The sequence below is a fragment of the Lathyrus oleraceus genome, chromosome 4 (assembly GCF_024323335.1).
Source record: "Lathyrus oleraceus cultivar Zhongwan6 chromosome 4, CAAS_Psat_ZW6_1.0, whole genome shotgun sequence".
Taxonomy (NCBI): domain Eukaryota; kingdom Viridiplantae; phylum Streptophyta; class Magnoliopsida; order Fabales; family Fabaceae; genus Lathyrus; species Lathyrus oleraceus.
The window spans coordinates 210,833,044-210,853,712 of NC_066582.1; the positions used below are offsets into that span (position 1 = coordinate 210,833,044).

At 36.2% G+C, this 20,669-nt stretch overlaps 1 protein-coding gene across 3 annotated transcripts; it reads left to right on the plus strand.

Annotated features, from left to right (window-relative positions):
* Window positions 1–16,465: 16,465 nt before the first annotated feature.
* On the plus strand, window positions 16,466–19,283 carry LOC127074574 (uncharacterized). Of its 3 annotated transcripts, none has more exons than XR_007786060.1 (9): window positions 16,466–16,628; window positions 16,742–16,813; window positions 16,889–16,963; window positions 17,491–17,574; window positions 17,848–17,917; window positions 18,010–18,101; window positions 18,235–18,276; window positions 18,390–18,528; window positions 18,923–19,177. XR_007786060.1 is itself a non-coding variant. In XM_051015899.1 (9 exons), the coding sequence occupies exons 1-9, from the start codon at window positions 16,602–16,604 to the stop codon at window positions 18,992–18,994; spliced, it is 615 nt and encodes a 204-aa protein (XP_050871856.1). In that variant the 5' UTR covers window positions 16,466–16,601; the 3' UTR covers window positions 18,995–19,283. The 3 variants fall into 3 exon arrangements, 1 of the variants encoding a protein (XP_050871856.1); XR_007786061.1 differs by having other exon boundaries at window positions 18,235–18,261; XM_051015899.1 differs by having other exon boundaries at window positions 18,448–18,528; window positions 18,923–19,283.
* The last annotated feature ends 1,386 nt before the right edge of the window (window positions 19,284–20,669 follow it).

Consider the following 20,669-nt stretch of genomic DNA (forward strand, 5'->3'; position numbering starts at 1 on the left):
AGTTTTCTAAATCCAGTTTACCCAATCCGATTTCAAATATCTCACCCTATCATTCTTTTTTCCCATTCACTTTTTTCTTCCAAAACCATTGTAATGTGAGGATCTTATTCATTGGTCTTCAATTTCTTTAATGTTCAAAGTTTGGTTTCATCTCTTTCATTATTAAATATGTTATTGTTTCTTTATGTCAGTTACCTGAGATTTTTGGTTCTGATTGGTTTATTATTTTATAGTCTACTACTTGCAAGAGGATGAGTTTTCTATTAATTTTATTCAACTGAGATTTTAGATTTGCTGAAACAGGTGGCTCTGTCAAAATAAGGATTTTAAAAAATTACCTCATGATTTTCTCCTTTGTTTTCCCTCCAAGTTTTTCAAGTGTGCTTTTGAATTGATCACCAACATAATTGATTTTTATAGAATTGAATTATTTAGAATTGATTTTAAAATAATTGATTTTAGTAAAATTGATTTATGTTTAGTATATTTATGTAAATGTGAGTTGAATAACAAATTTAAGTGTAAAAATCAAATTTAAATTCAGAAGCTACAAATTTTAGTTTCAAGTATAATCAATTCTATAGGCAAAATCAATTCTATTTTAGAAGAATCAAATACCTCAAAATTATTAAAGTGTAATCCAAATTCAATTAGTTAGTTGCATTTCATTTAATGGTCTTTTGAGGTTAGATTGCATTTGAGTTTCATTTCATATTTGAATTTACATTCAGTTAGAAGTAGAACTCATTTTGTTACAGAATCTGAAAGTTAGTTACAAATTTTCCATCATCTTCTTTAACTTCAACTTTGTGTACCAACAATTTGAAGGTGAGAAAAACAAGAAAGGGGGGTTTGAATTGTTTGGAAAATAAGCGCTTTTTCAAAATGAAAATCACGCAAGGATTTTATACTGGTTCGCTTATAATACAAAGCTACTCCAGTCCACCCGGCCAAGGTGATTTCGCCTTCAACAATGACTTAATCCACTAATCTTGAAAGATTGATTACAAACAACGTCTAAGAGAAAGATCTCTTAGTCCTCTCAAGTATACAGACTACACAGAGTCACTTGAGGAAATAAACAAACAATAGATAAAAGATTTATGTAATCTAGAGTGCTTCTAAGAAAGCAAATATTACAATAGTAAGAACAAAAGTGATTCACGTTATAAGCAAAAGCTTCGTGAAGATTTAGAGAGCAAGAGTGTTTTCTTGAGCGTTGATGTTTCAGTATAATTTTTTGCTTGTGCGTGTTCAATGTTGATTGCAGCCCATTTTATATATCAGTGAGGTAGTAGTTGAAACTGATGAGTAATAAAATGAATTTACGCCATAACATAAATAGCTTCTGCCAGGATAACTTTCTCTCCTTGAAATGACTACTTACCACATATAGTACCTTCTTTATTGAAATTGGAGATTAACGTCTCTTTCTGTATTAGGAAATCCATTTGCAATCCTTTACTTGACTTTAACGTTACTCTTTCATCATTAGTATTTCCATGATCAGAGTCTTCGTGTATCTGAGAATCTTGGAGTCTTGCTTCTGATGTTGATCTCTTTTGAGTTCTGATAGATTCTTCAGATAGCGCTGATAACTTCTGAAGTTTGACATACTGTTGTTCAGAATCAGAACTTCTAGAGCGTACTTCTTGTTCAGATGCTTCTGATATTTTGCTGTTTTGCTCAGAGTTAGACTTTCTTGAACGTGTTTCTACTTCAGATGCTTCTTATCTTCTGATAATTTGTATCTGATCTGGTTTTGTATCTGATGACATCATCAGATCTCTTCCTTCTTTCTTTAGAACCCTGCACACTTAGAAACTTTTCGTTAGGGTGCCATTTTTGGTTTCATCCTTTGTTATCATCAAAATCAAGGAATCTGTTGTAGAACAATTTTTGTTCTTACAATCTCCCCCTTTTTGATGATGACAAAACAAACTTAATTAGCAGATGAAATATGAATAATATTAGATCAGATAGACAAGAGCTCCCCCTGAGATAGTGCTAGGGAGTTCAGAAGTTCTTACCAGAGCTTCTAAGTAAAGAGGTTTCTTGATACCTTCTGCAATTTCTTAAGTCCAGGTTAGATAAATTTATTTTTAAGAAAAATATGTTGCAGAATGCTTAAGGTATTTAGACAATATTTTCATCAGAGCTATTAATGACTTCTCCCCCTTTTTGTCAGAATCAAAAAGACATAGCAAAAAAAAAAATTGAAGAGAAAAACATTGTATTAGATAAAAAGCAACAGAGGCAAAAAGAACAAGCAAACATCAGAAAATAAAGAAAACAAAGCAACAAAATCCTAAGTGCCTAAGGGTTGGGAGGTGGAGGCAATCTCTGAAGCAACATAGCCAGCATGTTCTGAATGTTGTCGTTGACAGTGTCTTGTTTGTCCATTCTGGCACGGAGTTCATTCTGATCTTGCTTAAGTTCTTTCAGCGTCTGGAGAACCATAGGGATAACAGAAGAAGAAGACTCCCCCTGAGTCAGAGTCTGCTGTGCTTCAGCAGCAGCCAGCGCTTCAGCTTCAGCAGCAGCTTGTGCTTCAGCTTCCTTTATCCTTAGAATTTCAGCTTCTCTTGCTCTTTCTTCCTCCAGTCTTCTAGCCTCTTCTTCAGCTTCTCTTGCTAATCTCTCTTCTTCCAGCCTTCTGGCTTCAGCTTCTCTTGCAAGTCTTTCCTGAAGTCTTGCCTCAGCATCTCTGATGTAGCCATTTCTGACTTGTTCAGAGATGTTCTTCAGTCTAAAAGCCTCAGAAGTCATCTAGCCAATGACTCTGTTCCAGTGTGTCCTTACAGAGTCAGGATCATCACTGACTTCAGAGTTAGTGGTCAGAGACTTGACCTTTTGTACTGAAGCCCCTGCGACCAGCATGATGGCTTCCTCAAGGGTAGGTATAGAAAGGTCAGATTCAGAGGTATGAGGTGGAGATGTTTGAGGGCTGAGATTTAATGTGAGAGGTTCAGATTCTGCTTCAGGTTGAGGTTCAGATCTTTGGGGTGAAGCGTAAAGAGGGTTTAAGTCTAATGGTTCAGTTTCAACTTCAGGTTCAGGTTCAGCGGAGGTGTTTGGAGGGGTGATATCAGAGGTGTGGAGGTCAGAGGGTTGAGTTTCAGAGGGTTGGTCTTCAGAAGTAATGTTGGTTGTTTGTGAAGCAAGGTTTTGAGCCTGAATTTGGGCTAAGGTTGGGGAGTCAGGGTCAGAGTATTCTTGGTCAGAGGAGATTTGAAGGTATGGGGGTGATTCTGGGGCTGAAGATGAAGAGGAAATGGTTTGGTTCAGTTCTTCAGCTTCAGATAAGGGTAGTGTTGTATGGGCAAGATTAAATTTGGGTCGAGGTTCTGGGGTTCTGGTGGTTGAAGGTGGGATTTCAGAGGTTGTATAAATGGGTGGTGTTGGGAGAGGATTAGAGGAAGGAGTAGAGGAAACCATCAGAGGTTCAGAGGAAATAGGAGGAACAGACGTACCAGTAGAAATTTGCAGAGGAGCTGGAGATCTGCTTCCAGAAGATTATCCAAGTCTTGCCTTCTTTGCCTGTGATGTTATCTTCTTTTCAGAGAGACCTCTCTTGTATCTGACGAAGTCTTCTTCTGAATCTAGACAATCGTCGAGGCTGAAGTCAGAGATGTCAACACCTTCATCCAGCAGACGCTGAAGATAGATAGCAACCGCATCTCTGGGTTCATTCTTGTAGAACCTAGCAAGACCATGAGGCAGCTTCCTCTGATCTTTCAAGGAATCCCAGGATGTGTCCAGCGTGGGTCTGACTTGAATCTTCTTTATTATTCCCATACTCTTGAGATTTCTGGCGTTCAGAGGCTTTCCAGTATCTATCGCCAGATCTTGCATCAGCTTGGCCTTCTCCAGATGATCTACCAGCCCATTCTCGATGAAAACATCAGATAACAATCTTCCCAGAGGGATGTAGGATCTGGGCTTCATGTTGTTTCTGGTTTCCCTGACAGAGTCTCGTAGGTATCTGAAGAGTAGCGCAGGAAGGCAGATCTTCACACCCTTGTGAATGCAATACAGAATGCACTTCTGATCTGCATTGATGTAATCAGAGGAATTTGATGCTGGGCGGTGGTGAATAGTTCCCAGAATGATCTTGAGCCACACTCTGAGGTTCTGATGCAGCTCTTTGTTCTTTGAAGGATTTCCTTCAGTGTTGGGTTTGAAGATGGTTGGATTGATTACTTCAGCAACGCGCCTTGATCTAGGGTTGATGTTGTAAATCCTTTTTCCTCCATCTTTCTCCATGTTCAACAAAGAAGCAATTGACTCTTCAGTAATTACTATCTTTACCCCCAAAACATAGGAGACGATGAAATGGTCATCAGCATCTGCAAATCTCCAGAACTCCTTGATGAGAAGTGGGTAAACAGGGCCATAGAGCCTTTGGAAGTAGTTTCCCCAACCTTGTTGACGAAGTTCTTCAGTAAGATCAACTCCATTTCTTCTCAAGTTGTCAAAGTCCACCAGTGTTTCACATAACACATCCAATCCCTCAAAGGGAGTTGCTAGGTTGATGTGAGGTAAACGATCAAGGATATGGGGTTCCTTGTATACTGGAGTAATGGAAACGCCTGTAACCATTGGAGTTGAAATGCTTGAAGTTTGGGCAGTGGTGGTGGATTCCATTTGTTGAGAGAAGTTGAAAACTTCTTGTTGTTGAGCATCCATAGTTGAAGAAGAAGGAGATGAAGATGAGTAGTTGAGAGACGCTTCAGAGAGGGTTTAGGGTTTTAGAGTGAGTGAGAGTGATAAGTGTGTGAAATGTGAGAAGAGTGTTTAAATACTCTAAGTTAAAACACATGCAAAACGACACACAATATTGCGTTAGCACAAAGCTCAAGTAAGCACGCTTGGGGGAGAAATGATTAAGGCTAATTAATGAATGTCTAATCCCAACAGTACGCACACTGCTCGAGGAGATCTCAAACGTTTCACCTTGATCTTCTTCTGGACAGCTGTCTAGAAGTTCTAGGGTTAGACGCTAAGTGCTCCACGTGTTGATATATCTGATCTTCAGGAATACCAAAGGATTGGTTCCTGGAGATTTCTAACTCAGATATTTTCTTAACTGGTAGAAGTATCAGAGTCAGAGGTAGAAATACATTTGTTTACATCAGAGTCTCATTTTACATTCTCAAAGGCACAATTCATTCAGGACAATTTTGAATGTTCAGGTTTTTTAAGATAAAAAGAAATCTATCTTCAGCTAGAGGCTTAGTAAAGATATCTGCCCATTGATGATCTGTATCAATGAACTTCAATGTTACTATCCCTTTCTGAACATAGTCTCTGATAAAATGATGTTTTATTTCAATGTGTTTAGCTCTGGAATGTAGAATGGGATTCTTACTTAGACAAATGGCAGCAGTATTATCACAGAAGATAGGAATGTTACTCTCAAAAATTTGCAGATCTTCTAACTGATGCTTCATCCAGAGCATCTGAGTTGTGCACAGTGATGCTGAGATATATTCTGTTTCTGCAGTTGATAGAGCGATAGTTGACTGTCTTTTGCTAGCCCAGGAGATTAGATTGTTTCCCAGAAGCTGGCAATTTCCAGATGTGCTTTTTCGTTCTAGTCTATCTCCTGCATAATCTGCATCACAGTAACCAGAAAGTCTATACTCTGATGTTTTCTTATACATCAGGCCCAGGTTAGGAGTTCCTTTCAGATACTTAAGAATTCTCTTAACTGTTGTTAAATGAGATTCTCTAGGATCTGATTGGAATCTGGCACAGAGACAGACACTAAAGAGAATATCAGGACGAGTAGCAGTCAGATAGAGAAGAGAGCCTATCATACCTCGATAGAGCTTCTGACAACCTTTGAGCTTACTTCTTCTTTTTCAAGAATGCATGTTGGATGCATTGGAGTTTTTGCAGAGTTGCAGTTAGCCATGTCAAATTTCTTCAGAACATCTTTAATATATTTGCTTTGATGAACATATGTAACTTCTGAAGTTTGGTTAATTTGAATTCCCAGAAAGAACTTTAGTTCTTGCATTAGACTCATTTCAAATTCTGCCTACATTAACTTAGAGAATTCTTGACAAACAGAGGCGTTAACTGAACCAAAAATAATGTCATCAACGTATATCTGGCATATCATGAGATCATTGTTAAGGTTCTTACAGAAAAGTGTGGAGTCAACTTTCCCTCTGATAAAATTGTGTTCCAGAAGAAAATTGCTTAAATGTTCATACCAAGCTCTGGGAGCTTGTTTAAGTCCATATAAAGATTTTTTAAGTTTAAAAACATGTTCTGGAAAGTTTGGATTTTCAAAACCTGGAGGTTGGTTGACATACACTTCTTCTGATATATAACCATTAAGGAATGCACTCTTGACATCCATTTGATATAATTTAATAGAATGGTTAATAGCAAAAGATACAAGAAGACGAATAGATTCTAACCTTGCGACTGGAGCAAACGTTTCATTATAATCAATACCTTCTTGTTGACTATAACCTTGAGCTACCAGTCGAGCTTTGTTTCTGACGACTTCTCCTTTCTCATTCAGCTTGTTTCTGAATACCCATCTGGTTCCAATGACGTGAGTGCCTCTGGGCTTTGGAACAAGATCCCAGACATCATTCTTTGTGAATTGATCTAATTCTTCTTGCATGGCTGAAACCCAATCGTTATCTTGAAGTGCTTCATCACAGGACGTAGGCTCAATCAGAGACACTAGTCCCAGAGGAGTCTCTTCAGAAGTCCTGAAGGTAGATCTGGTTCTAACAGGTTCGTCCTTGTTTCCCAGAATCAAATCTTCAGATACGTTGATACGACTTTTAACTTTCTTTGGGATTTCTGGGGATTTAATTTCTTCAGAGTTCTGAGTGACAGTTGCTTCTGGAGCTTTATCAGAACCTGCAAGGGTGATTTCTAAATCTGCAAAATCTTCAACTAGCTTTGACTTTTCAGGGTCAAGCTTATCATCAAATCTGACATGAATTGATTCTTCCATAATTTTGGTTTCTGTGTTGTATACTCTGTAGCCTTTAGAGCGTTCTGAGTATCCTAACATAATTCCTTTCTGTGCTTTGGAATCAAACTTGTTCAGATGTTCTTTAGTGTTTAAGATAAAGCAAGAACATCCAAAAGGATGAAAATATGAAATGTTTGGTTTTCTTCCTTTACACAGTTCATAGGGAGTCTTTTCCAAAATAGGTCTTATAGAGATTCTATTCTGAATGTAACATGCTGTATTTACAGCTTCTGCCCAAAAGTGCTTTGCCACATTAGATTCATTGATCATGGTTCTGGCCATCTCTTGGAGTGTCCTATTCTTCCTCTCTACAACTCCATTTTGTTGTGGAGTTCTAGGGCAGGAGAAATCATGGGATATTCCATTAGAGTCAAATAATTCTTCAAAATCTTTGTTTTCAAATTCCCCACCATGATCACTTCTAACTCTAATAATTTTAGAGTCAAATTCTTTTTGCACTTTGGAGCAGAAACTAGTGAATACAGAGTGAGACTCACTCTTGTGCTTTAGGAATTTCACCCATGTCCAGCGACTGTAATCATCAACAATGACTAGTCCATACTTCTTTCCATTGACTGATGATGTTTTCACAGGACCAAATAAGTCAATGTGGAGAAGTTCCAGAGGCTTAGAGGTAGAAACAACATTTTTCTTTTTAAAGGATGTTTTAGAAAATTTTCCTTTTTGACATGCTTCACACAGAGCATCTGAAGAAAACTTCAGTTTAGGTAGGCCTCTGACTAACTCAAGTTTGTTTAGCTGAGAAAGTTTCCTCATGCTAATGTGGCCCAAGCGTCTATGCCATACCCATTGCTCTTTATGAACAGACATCAGACATTTAACATTTTGTTCTTTTAAATCAGAAAGATTAATTTTATAAATGTTGTTTTTCCTCTTGCCTGTGAAAAGGACAGAGCCATTGTTCTGATTAATGGCTTTACATGTTTTTTGATTAAAGATTACATCATAACCGTTATCACTTAATTGACTTATGGATAACAAGTTATGCATTAATCCTTCTACGTAAAGAACATCAGATATAGAGGGAAGAGTACCATTACCAATAGTTCCGGAGCCTCTGATCCTTCCTTTCTGATCTCCTCCGAAACCTACGAATCCAGCATCTTTAAGTTCCAGGCTTTGGAACATAGACTTTCTTCCCGTCATGTGTCGCGAGCATCCAGAGTCCAGGTACCATGACTGGTGTCTGAACTTTGCTGCATAGGATATCTGCAACATACACAATCTTATCTTTTGGTACCCAGAATCTCTTGGGTCCTCTTTGATTAGTCTTCCCAGAGTTTCTTATAACTTTGGGTTTTCTAGCATTTTCAAATTTTTGTTCTTGTGTGTGTGTATAGTGATATGAAAATGGAGATTTAAGTTGGTCACTAGAAGAAGTTTTAACTTCCTTAGGATCATACCCAATTCCCTTTTTATTGTTTTGACTGACTCCATAAATCATGGATGCCATAATACTCCTACCTATTCCATTTTTCAGAAATTCTTGAAAGGCTTCTTCGTATTTATAAATTATTGCATTTGAAGTTTGTGGAGTTTGAGATAACGCTTCTACTAATTCTAAGCTTTTTCTTTTTGCTCCATCTCTTTCTAATGTTAACAATCTGATTGTATCTTCTCGTGCTAGAATTGTCATCTCAAGCTTGCCACATTCTTCAAATTTTGCTTTAAGACAGCCTTTTATGTTTTTAAGCTTTTGTTTTAATTTCTGATATGAGCTAAGAGTTTCTGACAAGCATGATTCTAGATCAGATCGAGAGAGTTCAGAGAATACCTCTTCAGATTCTTCATCTGAGCTGCTCCTGGATGTGGTAGCCATAAGTGCCATGTTGGCCTTTTCATCAGAGTCAGATTCTGATGACCCAGATTCACTATTATCCCAGGTAGCCATTAATCCTTTCTTTGTTCTGAAGGTATTTTTCTTGAAACTTTCTTTTCTAGGATTGTCTTTCTTTAGCTTGGGGCATTCATTTCTGTAGTGACCTGTTTCTTTACATTCATAACAAGTAATATCTTTGTTAGTTTTACCTTTTGAGGTTGATTCTGATCGATCCCCTCTGGGTCTTGATCTTCTGAAGTTGTTGTTCCTCTTTTTCCAGAGTTGTTTAACTCTTCTGGTCAGGAGGGACAATTCTTCTTCATCATCAGAATCTTCTGGTTCAGAGTCATCAGTATCTTCAGTTTCTGCCTGGAGAGCTTTGGTTCTGTCAGGTTTGCGTCTTTCATATCTGGACTTTAATGCTACGGACTTGTTCCTTTTCTGAGGCTCATCTTCCTCTAGTTCTATCTCATGGCTTCTGAGGGAACTGACAAGTTCTTCAAGACTTATATTGTTCAGATCCTTTGACAGCTTCAGAGCAGTAACCATGGGTCTCCATTTCTTTGGCAGACTTCTGACTATCTTTTTGACATGGTCTGCAGTTGTGTATCCTTTGTCTAGAACCTTGAGACCTGCAATCAGAGTTTGGAATCTAGAGAACATTGCCTCTATGGCTTCATCATCTTCCATTTTGAAGGCTTCATATTTCTGGATAAGCGCCAGAGCCTTTGTCTCTTTGACTTGAGAGTTTCCTTCATGAGTCATCCTTAGAGAGTCAAGTATGTCTTTGGCTGTTTCTCTGTTGGTGATCTTTTCATACTCGTTATAAGATATAGCATTTAGGAGTATGGTTCTGGCCTTGTGATGATTCTTGAAAATTCGTTTCTGATCATCTGACATCTTACTTCTGGGAACTTCAGCTCCATCCTCTGTGACAGGAGGTTTGTATCCATCTGTGACAATGTCCCAGAGATCAGCATCATAGCCTAGAAAGAAACTTTCAATTCTATCTTTCCAGTAATCGAATTTCTCTCCATCAAAGACAGGAGGCTTAGCATTGTAACTATCCTTTTCATTTGTGTGGGCCATAGTTTTTCTCTTTCTGGATCTCTCTACACTGTTAAGTGTTTGATTAGAAAATCAATAACAGAGCCGGAGCTCTGATACCAATTGAAGGTGAGAAAAACAAGAAAGGGGGGGTTTGAATTGTTTGGAAAATAAGCGCTTTTTCAAAATGAAAATCACACAAGGATTTTATACTGGTTCGCTTATAACACAAAGCTACTCCAGTCCACCCGGCCAAGGTGATTTCGCCTTCAACAAGGACTTAATCCACTAATCTTGAAAGATTGATTACAAACAACGTCTAAGAGAAAGATCTCTTAGTCCTCTCAAGTATACAGACTACACAGAGTCACTTGAGGAAATAAACAAACAATAGATAAAAGATTTATGTAATCTAGAGTGCTTCTAAGAAAGCAAATATTACAATAGTAAGAACAAAAGTGATTCACGTTATAAGCAAAAGCTTCGTGAAGATTTAGAGAGCAAGAGTGTTTTCTTGAGCGTTGATGTTTCAGTATAATTTTTTGCTTGTGCGTGTTCAATGTTGATTGCAGCCCATTTTATATATCAGTGAGGTAGTAGTTGAAACTGATGAGTAATAAAATGAATTTACGCCATAACATAAATAGCTTCTGCCAGGATAACTTTCTCTCCTTGAAATGACTACTTACCACATATAGTACCTTCTTTATTGAAATTGGAGATTAACGTCTCTTTCTGTATTAGGAAATCCATTTGCAATCCTTTACTTGACTTTAATGTTACTCTTTCATCATTAGTATTTCCATGATCAGAGTCTTCGTGTATCTGAGAATCTTGGAGTCTTGCTTCTGATGTTGATCTCTTTTGAGTTCTGATGGATTCTTCAGATAGCGCTGATAACTTCTGAAGTTTGACATACTGTTGTTCAGAATCAGAACTTCTAGAGCGTACTTCTTGTTCAGATGCTTCTGATATTTTGCTGTTTTGCTTAGAGTTAGACTTTCTTGAACGTGTTTCTACTTCAGATGCTTCTTATCTTCTGATAATTTGTATCTGATCTGGTTCTGTATCTGATGACATCATCAGATCTCTTCCTTCTTTCTTTAGAACCCTGCACACTTAGAAACTTTTCGTTAGGGTTCCATTTTTGGTTTCATCCTTTGTTATCATCAAAATCAAGGAATCTGTTGTAGAACAATTTTTGTTCTTACACAATTGATATCTAGAATTATGGTTCAGATTCAGGAACGGGAAACACGAGTGTACGTGAGGCGTGTGTGATTGATTATGGTCATTCAATTCACAACGAATTGAAAATTTGAATCGAAACCTAATCACATTTCTTGATTATGAGGGATTGGGAAACACGAGTGTTGGTGAATTTCTTGAGTGAATTGCACAAGAACGAAAATGAATGGTGAAAACGGTAGTTTGAACACAAAGATTCCAGTCTTTGATGGAAAGAATTGGAATCAATGGATGATTCAGATGCATGTGTTATTCAGAGCTCAAGATGTTCTTGATCTCGTTAATGATGTTTACCCAACTATTATAGCAGATGCAACTGAAGCACGAAGAAACACGCATACAGAGGTGAGAAAGAAGGATCAAAAGACTTATATCCATTAGTGTGTGGATCTGAATGTGTTTGAGAAGATCACTGATTCAACAACAGCGAAGGTTGCATCGGACACACTGGTATGTTGTTATGGTGGTGATGCATTAGTGAAGAAGTTTAAGCTTTAGTCTCTATGTAAGCAATATGAGAATCTCAACATGAAGAACAATGAGAAGGTAACTGATTACATCTCCATAGTAATTCTGATAAAAAATGAAATGAAATCTTGTGGAGACAGAACAAGTAATCATTGAAAATGTATTGAAATCACTTACTCCTTAGTTTGATTACATTGTTGTAGTAATTGAACACTCTAAAGATCTTAGCACCATGAGAATTGAAGAGTTGCAGAGTAATCTAGAGACACAAGAGTTGTGTATGGCTGAGAGAAACCCTTAAAGAGAGGTAGAGCAGGCTCTGAAAGCGTATTCTGGTAAGCAGAATCAGAGGCAGTCTTGGTCAGAGGCCAAGGAGAGACATGATTGTGGTTATTAGAAGTTAGAAGTCTCAAACTCTAATAAGAAGAAACATCATAAAGGAAATGAGAAGTTTGACAAGAAGAAGGTTCAATGCTACTGTTGTAAGAATTTTAGTTACTTTGTTGCTGACTGTTGGTCAAACAAGTAAAGGTAATCAGAAGAAGCAAACATAGCCAGAGGAAAATCTGATGATGAACATGTGTATTGATGGCTTCTGAATATGATGGTGGATATTTAGTAAACTTGTGGTATATGGACATTGGTTGCTCAAATCACCTAACTAGAAACAAACAATGATTGATTAACTTTGACTCTAGAAAAAGGATAAAAATCAGATGTGTTGATGATAATTATCTGAATGTTGAAGGAATGGGAAATGTCAAGGTTATAGTGAAGAATGACAAAAATGTTCTGATCAAGGATGTTTGGTATGTTCCTGGGATGAAGAACAATCTGATGAGTGTAAGTCAGCTAATTGAGAAAGGTTTCTCAGTTACTACGGAAGACTATTTCTTGAAGTTGTATGATTCTGGTCAAAAGTTGATTATGCAATCGGAACAGGCAAGCAACATAACATTCAAGGTGAATGTTAAAACTGTTGAAACTAAATTCCTTAGTGATGAAGGTGTTGAAGGTGATAATGAGCTATGACACAAGAGATTGGGACATATTAACATTAGAAGCTTAGAGCATCTGAGTTCTAAGAAGCCGGTACATGGCATTCCTAAGATTGTGAAGCCTGAGAAGTCATGTGAGATATGCATGAAAGACAAACAACCTAGATTGTCATTTGCATCAGAAGTGGCTCTAAGAGCAAAATATGTTTTGGGAGTAGTGCATTTGAATGTATGTTGACCATTTGAAGTACCTTCACTTGGAGGAAACAAGTACTTTGTGTCATTTGTGGATGAGTTCACAATAATGACATGGATAACACTCATCAAGTTTAAGAATGAGGTGTTTGATGAGTTTGATAAGTTCAAGGTGAAGGATAAAAAACATAGTGGTTAGAAGTTGAAAATTCTCAGAACTGGTGGTAAAGGTGAGTATAACTCTACAGAGTTCAAGAAATACTGTGAGGAGAATAGAATTGAGCATGAAGTTACTGCTCTATACACTCCTCAAAACAATGGTCTTGCTGAAAGAAGAAACAAAACTTTGCTTGATATGACAATGAGCATGCTGAAGGAGAAGAGACCCCCTCACAGCTTGTGGGGAGAATTTATTGTCACTGCATCATATATGCTCAATAGGTCCCCTCAGAGCTGAAGGAGAAGAGGCCCCCTCAGAGCTGATATGTTATTCAAACTTTGATTGATGTGGAGTCAGAGTTGATAGAAGAAATACTTTTGAATACTTTTTTAAGTATATGGGAGGTCCCTTTCTTGGTGCTATAAGAAGCAACAAGTGGTTGCATTGTCAACATGTGAAGTTGAGTATAATACATGTGCTTTGTATACTTGTCAAGCTATTTGGATTCTAAACTTGTTGCAGGATCTGAAGATTAAGGTGAACAAGCATGTAAAGTTGATGATTGACAATAAATCAACTATAAGTCTTGCAAAGAGTTCAGTGTTGCATGTAAGGAGCAATCACATTGACACAAAGTTTCACTTTCTGAGAAATCAAGTTCAGAGTGAAGTGTTTGAAGTTGTTCACTGTAGCACTCAGAAGCAGTTGACAGATGCTCTGACCAAAGAAATCAAGACTGAACACTTTATTCATTTGAGGGATGAAATTGATGTTGTTGATTTTAGTCTTGAATGTGGATTAAAGGATGATGTTAAAGTGTAATCTAAGTTCAAGTAATTAGTTGCATTTCATTTAAGTTTTATTTGAGTTTAGATTGCATTTAAGTTTCGTTTCAGATTTAAATTTGTATATAATCTGAATTTACATTCAGTTTGAAGTAGAACTTATTTTGTAACGGAATCTGAAAGTTAGTTATAATTTTTCTCTTCCATCACCTTCTTCATCTTTAATATTGTGCACCAACAAAAATTACTCCAGAATCAATTCTACACCTTTAAAATTATTTTTGATTTTTCCAAAAACCAAACCAAACATGTTAATTTGCCCAAATTTAAAAAATAAATCCCCATCTTTTGAGAATAATTGTTAGTATACAATTATATTTATCTAAACAATTTTTTTATACAGTTAAGGATTAAACTATCTTGTTTTAATTTGGTTTGTTTCCATTTTATTATATTTTCTGGGTATGCTCATAATACATTTTAATAGATACGTGACTATTTTATTTTGAACTTTTAAAATGGTTGGGCCTTTTGAAATGATCAAGAATATTACGGCAAGAACGAATCGTAAAAATTAGTTGTCAATGTTTTTCATAAGTGAAATGTGTTGTCTAACAATAAGGAAAATTTAGAAAACGTAGAGGTAATGAAATAGCTTAAAATTCTTCTACTAGTTAATTGGTTAGTTGTAGCACTTTATACTTCCCATAATTTTTTTTTGTGTGAATATTACTCTTTCATATAGTCAAATTCTGAAATTTATTAATATCATTTAAGATTTCCCCTGAATCCTTTAGTGCTCGATGTAACTTTGGGGACAACTATTCTAGGCAGGTCAGCGACCCAAACGACCAAGGACCAATTCATTTTAAACTCACTCCACTTGATTCAAAATATAAAAATAAGTTCACACGTTAAGATATGTTATTTAATCTTTATTTTTCACTACACTCGTCTTCAATATTTAACTCACTTGGGTGTTGAAGTATTAACCATACAGGTTCATCCTGCGTTGCACTGAAGGAGATTAACACTACCGTTCAAGATCAACGGTTCTCTAATTGCATTCATTTTTTATTCCTGAATGAAAGAATGGTGAGTGGCACTTGAGTCATGATACCAACTCTATGTATGTTGATGGAAAGTACTTGGAGTCTTAGTTGTTCCCTTTAAGATATGCACGAGGTTGGTAGGTAGATCTTTAAGAAAAACCTAGTATAAGTCCTCTTAAATCTAGAGTAAGCCACTAATTAGGATTGACATTATAACTGCTTATCCAGTGATTTCTTGTAGGCATGACATGAGTGTGACTATTAGGCCACTAATTTTAGTTAGGTCTTTGCATGTGACTATAAGAGTAATTGTTCCACATAGAAGGCATAATAAATTAGTGTCTGTGATAACAAATATTGGCACTATGGCTAAATTTGAAGCATATTTGACATTGAATTTTGAATCTGCCACCAAATCTACCACCATCTCTGACGTCCACCACGAGATTCATTATAATTCATCACATGATTTAACTGAGACACATTGAAGGAATCAAAGTTACCTGGATTTGTGGGTCGAAGAGTGGGAGAATTGTCTTAAGTGAGATGGGTGGACAAAGTTTTAGATAGAGTTGCTTTCTTAGACTTATCCATTTTTGCTTAATGAGAAAGGAACATTGATTCAACCTCAACGATAGGACATATGATAAGTCGATAGTGAATGGTAGAAGTTATGGCATTGTGATATTAAGGTAATCCATCTAGGATTTCTTCAAGTTGATCACGATGTGAGATCTGATCAATAAAATCCAAAATATTTATAATTCTCTTAATTCTAGTTAGGTATGCGCAAAAATATATTTATGAATTTCATCCTAAATCTGATGAGAATAGACGCAACGAATAACACGTGGTAGAACACAGTTAGAGAGTGTCGTAAGCAACCATGTGAAAATGAGCTAATCTTGTTGTTCCCATGTCACGCACGCTGGGTTTTCAACGTCATTCGTGTGATCCGTTTCAGTGAGATAATATGGAGAAATAATAGGACTCATTAGATGACGTTGAAGTTTGTGAGTGCAAATTATCCCTTTGATTTGTTGCTTCCACGAACGAAAAAATTTCCATCAAATTTGAGTGTTACTTGCTGCGTGAACATTTTGAACACATTCTTCGAGTTCAGAGTTAGGGCTTATGGATGGAGTTTCTCGCACAATGTTGTTCGTTGTATTGCTAGAATTCATATTGGTAGCAATGGAAACAGGACTGAATGAGAGAGAGAAGAATTAGTTTGACTTAATTGAATTTCATTTTAGTTTTGCAAAGTTAATTACAAAGTTAAATAATTTATATTTATAATTAATCCAAACAAAGATAATGTAGAACATCATATATATATATATATATATATATATATATATATATATATATATATATATATATATATATATATATATATATATATATATATATATATATATATATATATATATATATATTATATATTATATATATATATATATATATATATATATATATATATATATATATATATATATATATATATATATATATATATATATATATATATATATATATATATATATATATATATATATATATATTATTCTGATGAAAGGAGGGACGTGGTCTTGTGTAGCACCTATTAATATTTCACAACTTTTAATAAAAGTAATTCTATAATTTTTTCAAATTTATTTTAATTTTAGAAAAACAACTATTTTTTTTAATCCTAAAGGAGGTTGTTTATCCTTGGTTGTTATTTATTATAGCCTCGAGCTCCTGATCTTCGGGAAGCAGCTCAGAACTGCAAGCAAGAGCTTACAAACTACGCACAGATGGCTACGAAGAACCCTTCCTTCAACGTTTGCTTCATTTCCCCTTGCACCTTCTTTTTTCTCCATGATTCTCGTGTAATTAGAATCTTCATAAACATAATCGATTAATCTATGTGTTTGTTATTACTATCTTGCAACAGATAATTCTGGGATCTTCGTCAAAAGCTCGCAAACAGATTCTCGCTGAAATGGGATACGAATTCACAATAATGGTATGTTATTCTATGGGACATTATTTCCTTATGTTATAACAGATTGAAATTGTTTAACTTGGTTTATATATTTAGACTGCAGACATTGATGAGAAAAGTATTAGAAGGGAAAAACCAGAAGATTTGGTTGTCACATTAGCTGAGGCTAAGGCATGCTTTCTTTTCTTTCATGAATTTTTTTTAGTTTATGAATTGTGAATGTATATTCTTGTTGAAACTAGGGTTAGCATTTCCCTATAATATATCTTTGGTAAAATTGTTCCGGGGTGGAATTAGAAATGAGTAATGGCGCGGCCGAGTAAGAGCTGACCAGCAAAATTATCACTCAAACACTTAAGTCAGTTATTGAGTAAAAGTAAAAGGTAGTGTGGAAGTAAATTATGGTTAAACATATCTGAGATTTTACGTGGGGTCTCTAATATGAGGAGCTATTAGAGATCCCTTGCTTTCCTGAGTGGTATGCGAGGGACCGTTGGATGGCATCCAACGGCGAAGGATGATCAGTGGTGTGGGTCGACTATAGACCTGGAGGTCGCGGGTGCACTGCATCTCCAACACCTTATGACTTTGGATTGATGACTGTGTCTTTCTGGCTGGTTCACAATTTGAAATCCTCTTTACGTATTCATTGTTCCAAAAGGTATATTTAGTGATCTAACTTTGATATACTTCTTTAGGCGGATGCTATTGTGCAAAGGCTCCTTACTGATGGTCCATTGAAGGCAGATGCTTCTACAACACTCTTAATCACTGCAGACACTGTATGTATTCTTCTTTCACTCTTTGTTTGTTCGTTTCAACTTTCAACACCGCATCGCTGAAAATAAATGACAGATGATTTATTTGCATATTCTATTTTGGTGCACGTCCGGGTCTTTAGTCTTTATTTTCCCTGCATCTCATTCTATATTGTTCTGCTCAAACTTTTAGCTACAATCTAAATCCTTTTATATGACCTTTTCCTAATTTTCTTTTGTCTGAATTTCTAAACTCGTGTAAGCTTGTTTATAATACTACGATTAAATGCTTTGTAGGTTGTGGTATATCGAGGAACAATCAGGGAAAAACCAACTAGTGAAAAAGAAGCACGGGAGTTCGTCAAAGGTTTGTATGAATTTAGTCCCCTCCTTTTATTGTTGGTGATTATATCCAGATATAACAGTCGCATACATTCACAAACATGAATGATTTTGCAGGATATTCCGGTAGTCATGCAGCTGTGGTAGGATCTGTTGTGGTGACTAATCTTGTGACCGGAAAACGTTATGGGGGGTGGGAGAGTGCAGAGGTACAAGTTTATGCTACTTGAAAAAGTGACTAGTTATTTTCATTGATACACAATTTATTCGGTAACTCAGCATTTCTCTTCAGGCTTCACAGATGATTTGACTGACATTTGTAAAATTTTCTCTATACGACAGGTTTATTTCCTTGAAATACCAGACGAGGTCATTGATAATCTGGTAAAGAAATTTAGAAGTACACTTTTCACCCTTGCACTGAGCTAAGTATGAAGGTGAAAAGAGTACTTTAACCAGTTCCTCAAAACATTTGATCTTTTGAAATTTTCTTTCAGGAAATTCTTGTGAAACCCAATACTATATGAGTTTTCTTATTTGATGGGAGCTTCTCAGATTGATGACGGAGTAACATTCAACGTCGCTGGGGGTTTGATGCTGGAACATCCGTTGACGTTACCCTTTGTGGATGCGGTGGTTAGTTGCCTTTCTCAAGAAAACTAACTCTCAAAAACATTCACATGCACAAAATAACAAGATCATTTGCAATATGCATTCTTTGCACAGTAGAGTCTCGTACCCTCGTTGCCACCAAAATTCAAAACGATTAACAATGTGAATTACTTCAATTCCTATATTTTTATACTCCGGTTTCTATATTTTCTAATATCTTCTTCCCTTTTTTGGGACTTTCTTTTATGACTTCAAGAAGGAAATATTTGTAGCTCTAGCCTTCACTCATTTCTCAGACATCTATCTATACCAATTGAGTTAATTTTCTAGAGAATGTTTATTTCATCGTGATGTAAGTGTGCATTCATCTCTTTTTCTTCTGGTTCTTAACAAATGAGCTCTGCGCTCCTTGTGATAGGTTGGATCGGCTGATACAGTGATGGGACTTTCCAAGGCTCTTACAGAGAAACTCATAAAGGAAGCTCTATAGCTGCTGCAGTTGTACAATCATACTCCAATAGATACCACGTTTGGCCGACTGCAATACTATCTCAATGATATCCAAATGTTTTTATTTGCACTGATTTGTATTACAAACTAGAATCCTTGAGACCTTATTGAATTTTGTTTTATCACGAGTCAACAAAAGCTTGTACTTGTGTGCTTCTGTTTTTGCTGTTGTCCATCATGAGGCTTCATAACATTTCATATTTCCATAGTTCGATCTAACATTTGAAATTTGAATGTGTTGGAAAATATATTATTTCCGGTTTTATTGTTGTCTTTAATACTATCTTTATTTTTTCTTTATTCTTCATTAAGAAGAAAATCAATTGTAATAATTGTATCTTCACTATATAAACCAGCCTAAGGCTGACGAATAAAACATTACAGCTTTTATCTATTTTTTCCAATATGGTATCAAGAGCATTGGGTTAGGGGTTACCGTAAAGTTTTCTTCAACCTATTTTTGTTGGGTTATGGGTTATCATAAAGCTTTCCTCAACATATTTTTGTTGGGTTAGGGATTACTATAAAATTTTCCTCAACATATTTTTGTTCGACCCGATTCACATACCCGCTTAGCCTCCTATGGCGAATAACAACGACAGGTGGTCTTCCTCATCACAAGCCTACACTAGATCCAACCATGGCGACCAACCACAATCTGAATCTGAAGGCTCAGTTCTGCCTACTAGGAACCTTGACGAGGGAAGGTCAGACAAAGTTCCTTGGTGTGATCACTTCAAGCGCGAATGGCATACATGTGAAACTTGTTGGAAGCTCAAAGACAAATCTCCTAACTGGAAGAAGAAAAGTGGTTGTGCATTTCAGGCTAGTAATTTTGATCAAGGGCAGCAACCTCCTCCGTCTCAGTTTCCACTCACTACGGAGCAACTAGACAGACCGTACAAACTCCTCGAGTCTCCAACCCCTTCTTGCTCTATAGCAACAAAAGGTAATTCTACATTTCTTAGTGTCAGTCTCAGTCATACTTGGATAATAGATTCAGGAGCATCCAATCACATGACAAGTGAATCTACTATGTTCTCTTCATATAGTCCATTTGCAGGTAATCAAAAAATAAAAATCGCAGATGACTCTTTTTCAGCCATTGCAGGTAAAAGGTCAGTTGTGTTGTCTCAAATGTTAACTCTTAAAAATGTCCTTCATGTTCCAAATTTATCTTGTAATTTAATATTCGTCAGTAAATTAGCCCAAGATATAAATTGTCAAACTAATTTTTTCCGATCTAACTGTGTCTTTCAGGATTTGAACTCAGAGAAGATGATTGACAGTGCTAAGGAGAGTGGAGGACTCTACTACCTTGACATTGGATCTGCATCACAACTACCTTAAAAAACAATAAGTTCCTGCTTTGAGTCTTTTTCTGTTTTGAATAATAAAGATGACAACATTTTGGTATGACATTTAAAATTAGGTCATCATAGTTTTCGTTACTTAAAACACTTATTTCCTAAGATATTTCACAATAAGAACTTTTCTTCGTTTAAATGTGAAGCATGTGAATTTGCAAAACATCATCGTTCTCAGTTTTCAATACAGCCTTATAAGCCATCAAAACCTTTTTCTATTATACACAGTGATGTTTGGGGCCCTAACCGTACAAGTACACTCTCTCTCAAAAAATGGTTTATCACATT

What these genes read in the sequence shown, in the direction of transcription:
- LOC127074574 (XM_051015899.1), top strand. Translation starts at nt 16,602, where the DNA reads ATGGCTACGAAGAACCCTTCCTTCAAC. An exon ending in TCACATTAGCTGAGGCTAAG is followed by an intron (nt 16,964 to 17,490) that starts GCATGCTTTCTT and finishes ATACTTCTTTAG; the next exon opens with GCGGATGCTATTGTGCAAAG. An exon ending in ACGAGGTCATTGATAATCTG is followed by an intron (nt 18,277 to 18,447) that starts GTAAAGAAATTT and finishes GGAGCTTCTCAG; the next exon opens with ATTGATGACGGAGTAACATT.